The following is a 5810-nucleotide window of genomic DNA, read 5'->3' as shown; positions in this document are numbered from 1 at the left end:
CCCAGCAGCTCCTCATCCACCGGCGCCATCTGTTGGTTTGGAATGACGCCTCGTATTGTGGTTTAAAATTAACACTTGCCTTTGGAAGTGCTTCAGAAAATAATGTGCTATGAAAACACAGCACTTTTACAGTGTCCATCCGCTCATAAGCACATCGCGCAACAAAACACAGTCAAAGATTGCTTTAATTTAAAAAGGCAAACTGAAACTGATATAAAAATACAAAACAAAGAGCATGAACATAAATTCTACACATTTTTCCATTTATTCAAACACTTCAGTGTCTCTTTTAGACATGATACCACTTGTACATGTTTTAATATTCAAGTCTTTGGTCCCTGCCTTGGCACACTTTACACAACAGGTGCTCATTGAATATCTAGAGATGAGACATCCGCTGTCTCCAGTTTTGGCCTCCCTGACAGTGATCACACTGTTCCCTTTCATAGCCATCCACCTCCTGCTCTGCTTTTCTTGGTGGCTTTGCAGGAAACTGCTGGACACACTGAAGAACTACCCAGTGATTTCCATTGTTGTGGATCATACTGTTCACATGAGATCACTTTACTGTACTGTCAGAGGAGCTGTCTTGTGTGATGCCTATTTTGAGTTCTTCTTAAAAAGTAAAAGGCACTTTGATGAGATAAATCCTGTAAAAAAAGATTTTTTTCCTATAAAAATATTTACATTTGTAAAAATATTACCGTAACCCAAGATCAAATGAACAGAATAACATTTCTCTTATGGTGCATATTCAAGATTGGGATGACAGATAAGCCGCATGTTGAAATGGTCCATAATTTTTTGAGATGTCCAGACAGAGATGAACTGAGAGATGAACACTCCCATCCTTGTGGCGTAGACAACTGGCACATGCTTATTTTGACTTTGGTCTCTTTCTGTTGCTGGTTGGGGAGCTTGCATTGTCCACAGGCTAGAGGTAAAGTAAGAAAAGCTAATTTTATTCAAGTTATTTTTACCATTTTATTCCTAAAAACGCACACATTTTGATTTATATTTGCAACACTGTTTTCTGAGCTCACCTGCACTCGCTTTCTGGTAACCCTAAAGAAGTCCTTAATGCAAGTCTGCTTCCCACCACCCTCTGCCTTTTCCTTTTCCCTCTCCTCCCGTTTATTTTCCCGCATCATACGGAACTTCACCATTCGATTACGGATCCTCTCCTCCCTAAAATCAAACAAAGATGACTTTCAATTTTCATATGTATAGTTTCATTCATTCTATATATACACATACACATACATATATATACACACACACTATAAGAAGAACAATAGAAAAGCTCAATAAAAAACGTACTTAATTCGTTTGGTGTGACAGAGGAACTCAACCAAGGCCTCCTCATTTGGCTCGGTCCAGATGAGCTCGGGAGCTGAGCTTTGTGGTCCATCCAAGAAAATCTTCCTTGCTTCTCTGTATTTCCACATATTTGGAACAGGATGGGTCTAAAGGCCAGATATCACTGGCTTGTTAGACGTCACATGTTCTTTTGTAAGAGAGGTAAAGCCAAAGCTACAAAGACCATCTGATACCTTTCTGTTGATATGCAAAACCACATCCTCTATGGTACGGTGCTTCTGGATCAGGGTCAGAGCTCTCTTAGGACCCAAACCGGGTATCTTTTCACAGTAGTCGCAGCCGAGCAAAATACACAAGTCAACAAACTGGCAGACAAATACAAAATAAGAGAATAAGACAGCTAAAGTGCATTTCTATAGCAGTATGTCCAATACAGATATATTATAATAAATTACATACTTTCAGAGAAATCTAAATGTTTCAATCTTACCTCCTTATGACCAATTTGGAGTTTTTCTAATAGTTTAGGTAAGGAGTATTCAATGACTTCACTGTAAAAAAAAAAAAAAAAAAGAGCGTAAATAAAACATTAAGTTCAACTAGATCAACTAGTTCACAACTAGATGTCACAATCTAAAACCAAAACAAAGACGAGCAGAAATAATACATTAAGAATAAGTAACCAAACAAAAGACATGAAAATGAATGTTTCATATACAATGATAACGTCTCTTATATTTTTTACCCCTATATTTTTAAACATTTTAGCGAAATACACAACTATTCCATACATGTAACATATATAGATTTTTAAAAAATAATAATATTTGCTTTTATCAAACATGCCATTTGTTCTCAGTTGATACTGTATCTCTCTGAGTACAGTTTAAAAGTAGATTATTTTGTGCTTTGTATGTTATCAGCAAAGTGAGTGATCAACGATATCAGAAAACCTTAAGACGTGTAGTAGTTCATCCATTTATAAAGCTTTCAGCTTTCTTGTGTAGCAAATTCAGTGGATTAATGTTTGTTATCTCCGCCAAGGTCATGTTTTTGGTAGCATTTGCGTGCGCGATATTCTGTCTGTAAAAACGATAACTCGAAATGTCTTGAATGAATAAAACTATGTAGGGGTGTAGAGTGGAGTCATTTCAACAATCCATTATCCACTGGCTACTCCTACATAATGTTTTATGCATCTACACCAGCTGTTTTTAACCAGTCTTTTGCTGCAGCAGTGCTAATTTTTCTAAAAGATTTTGCTAGCATGAAGTTTCAACATTATATATTTACCCATTTTGAAATTAATATCATACTTATAAGAATTCCAAATGTTTTCTTTCTATTTTTATTTATATTTTACACCACATCTCAACTTGGCTTAGAAACTGAGTGTAAACTACCTGCTAATGAGCTGCGAGCAGCCCTTTTCTGTCTGACAGTCCACTGCTGTCTGCAAGAAAAAGTAAGGAGCAGATTTCCTTTTCTTTTCTTGTGAGACTTGTGGCTGTGGTTTAAAATAGTTCACCACCTGCTGCCAGAAAGTACAGTCATTATGGAGCTCCGTCTCATCTACTATAAATACAGAAAATTAGTGCAAGTGAGCAGGTTATTACAATAACTTGAGATTCTAATCATTTGACATAATAATTTACGTAAAAACACGTATGAGAGCCTCATAAAGCTTTGGATCTGATCATGAACACTAAATTAATGCAACAACCATTGCAAACCTTTGAAATATTTCTTATTTTTAAATATAAACAAATTTAGTAAAGTGAGCTGCACAGTTTCTACCTGTCCTTCTTTGCATTCAGCTGACGAATAAGAATATTGGCTCCAAACGGCAGCGTGTCCATGTCCTCTGAGGCCACAGCGTGCACAGTTCCCTCTCTCACCAGCTGAGCGCACAGTGCCTCAGCGTCCCCTGGAGCCTGAGAGACAAAAGTGACATGCATGAAGAGAAATCTGCAGAGGAGGAAGAAGAGATGAAATATTGCACAAACATTTTCATTACTTAGCAGGTCGTACCTGGATAACAGGTACACCAAGATACTTCAGGAGCTGAAGACATTCTTTAGTCTGTAATGACGCTGCAGTGAGCACAGAGGAAAAACACATCAAAATAATATTCCCAGTAGATCACCCCTGTTCTACAACCACTGAAAACTCAAGTCTTTGTGCATTTTCTGCACAGACCTACCTGTGCCCGTCCAGTTTGAGTAATTCCTACCTGCTGTCTGGGCTCGCTTCTCAAGCTGCAGAAACAACAATTTTCAATCAGTCACAGCCGTCTGTATCTCTGTTATCTGGCAGTGATCAAATTTACCTACACGTTGAAAATATTTACTGTAGACTAGTCTCTCTGACCTAAAGTGTTCTTAAACATGCCAGGAAATGTTTAGTATCATGTTAAGTCAAAAACTATACATGCAGGTTTGTGTCTTACAACAGCCTTCTTTTCTCCAGGAGGCTTTCCATCAAACACAAAGACCGGTTTTATGCCATGTTCCAGGAAAGTGAGTGTGCGAAAGAAGAGACCTGTGAGGGGGCTGAAGAAGAGAAATCAAGAGCATTTCACAAATATACACAGACAAATAAGAATAGAAAGACTTTTTCCTGCACAGCTACCTCGAGGGTTTATAGAGAATGGTCTGAAAAAGAGAAAATATCCAAAAAGCAGTAGCTCTCTGGGTGAAAACGCCTTATTTATGCCAGAGGCCAGAGAAGGATGGCCAGACTGCTTCCCATAGGAAAGCAACATTAACTCAAATAATCATTTGTTAAAACCAAGGTATGCAGAAGAACATATCTGAGCATGACACGCTGAACCTTAAAGAAGATAGGCAGAAGACCACACAAGGTGCCGCTCCTGTCAGCAAGCCTCTGAGGAATGTTTCTAGCCCCTTCTTTAATCTATGCAACAAAGAATTAAGGTTTTTCTGAAGATAAACATGGGTTCAACCCAATACTGGCAAGGTGTACCTAACAATGTGACCAGTGAGTGTATTTTACTGGTGTCAGTGAGGTCTTGTTTACACTAATTGGCTGTATAGTTGCAGGATGTGGTGATTTTTGTAAGCCCTTTCTAATATTTTTAATCTCATGCACTGATAACACAGTGCAACCTTTAAAAGAACAAATTAAGTGAAATGAATGAAAGAAAAAAAATTAAAATCTTTAGAAATGTTATTGCAGGATTATTTTAATTCAAATGTCTACTATTCTACAAGTGTTTGTATTTTTCTAGGCACCCAGTGTACCAGGTTTGATATAAGGAATTAATACACCATGATAAACAGTAAAGAGATAGAAAAAATAACGTTTACTTCAGTTTAACAGAACAGAACAGCATCACATCATGCTTACCTCAGTGTAGGCATTGCTGCACGGAACTGATTTACAACAATAAAGGTATCGAGTGCGATTACTTTTCCTGTGGAGTATAGTAATACAACAGCAGCGTGAATACACAACAGTTTAAATTTGCCCTTAGACATTAATTACTTTTCAGTAACATCCACTCAAATTACACTTGATTAAATTCACCTAAACGCACTTGAAATGATCTACACTATTAAGCCAAGTCAAATACTGTACTCCGTTTACTTGTCAGGAATTTGTGCAGCGCTGATTTGTACTGTATAAATTGCTTGTAGGATTAGCTTTGCCTATTCTTTTATGGCTTTTCTCAGCAGTAAACAGAGCTGGACTATGGACAACTTCATATACAGTTCAGATAACATTTGATTCCTTGTGTCATGGTGCTCAAAGTGTGAGGCGAATAGTATTAATAACACAGTTGTCACGCAATGCTGTGTGTGTTTTCGGCACTAATAAAGTTACATTGAATTAAAATAAATACTAAGATACAGATGTTTTGATTGGACTGTCGAGTTAGCTGATTAACATAAGAGAAATAGTGCGGACGCGGGTAAGTTATTAATTACTACCTCGGAAAGCCTGATTATTATAGCAGTAGCTTTTAATTCGTGGTACGTGGACTGGTAATACTTAAAAAAAACGTTTCTTTAATGTCAGGTGCTATAATTACAGCTAGCGATGCTAGTAGCTAGGGGGAGAGTGCTAACATTAGCGGCTAGCAGCTGACCTCCTTAACAGAGTCAGACCTGCTGCTGAAACCATCACCGATCGTGTCTGTACCTGTGTAGTCACTGATATCCTTATACGATATGGCATCAGGAGCATCTGAGCGTATTAAATCAGCCAGTTTAGTGATCCCCATTGTGCCGTCACCACCGACAGTTTCCTCTTCGTGTTCCAGGAAAAAAGGCGAAAAAGTGATTTAAAGTGAGTTAAGTCGAGTTTCCCAGATAATTAGAGCAGGATCCCTTGGATAGTAGATTGTCGATAAAGTTTTAATTGAAGACGTCTCTCAAGTTATGCCTTTCAAGTTAAAAACACATCATCATCTTCTTCTTCCTGGTGCTGCATGCCTGCCACCTAATGGAGAGTGTTGGAGTCAGCGC

The 5810-nt window shown here is 38.0% G+C and overlaps 1 protein-coding gene across 3 annotated transcripts; it reads right to left on the bottom strand.

Moving 5' to 3' along the window:
* Positions 1-167: 167 nt before the first annotated feature.
* LOC309693504 (putative flap endonuclease 1 homolog) lies at positions 168-5785 on the bottom strand. Of its 3 annotated transcripts, none has more exons than XM_082512775.1 (11): positions 5485-5785; positions 4690-4756; positions 3770-3872; positions 3524-3578; positions 3352-3413; positions 3118-3254; positions 1811-1871; positions 1554-1685; positions 1321-1466; positions 1044-1188; positions 168-934 (listed from the first exon to the last, which is right to left on the bottom strand). In XM_082512775.1, exons 1-11 carry the CDS (start codon positions 5564-5566, stop codon positions 878-880), a joined length of 1047 nt encoding a protein of 348 aa, XP_082368901.1. In that variant the 5' UTR covers positions 5567-5785; the 3' UTR covers positions 168-877. The 3 variants fall into 3 exon arrangements, with proteins under 3 accessions (XP_082368901.1, XP_082368903.1, XP_082368902.1); XM_082512777.1 differs by having other exon boundaries at positions 1554-1640; XM_082512776.1 differs by having other exon boundaries at positions 3554-3578.
* Between the last annotated feature and the right edge of the window lie 25 nt (positions 5786-5810).

The sequence above is a fragment of the Aulonocara stuartgranti genome, assembly GCF_965226115.1.
Source record: "Aulonocara stuartgranti genome assembly, chromosome: 18".
NCBI lineage: Eukaryota > Metazoa > Chordata > Actinopteri > Cichliformes > Cichlidae > Aulonocara > Aulonocara stuartgranti.
This window is presented reverse-complemented; position numbering and strand designations above follow the sequence as displayed.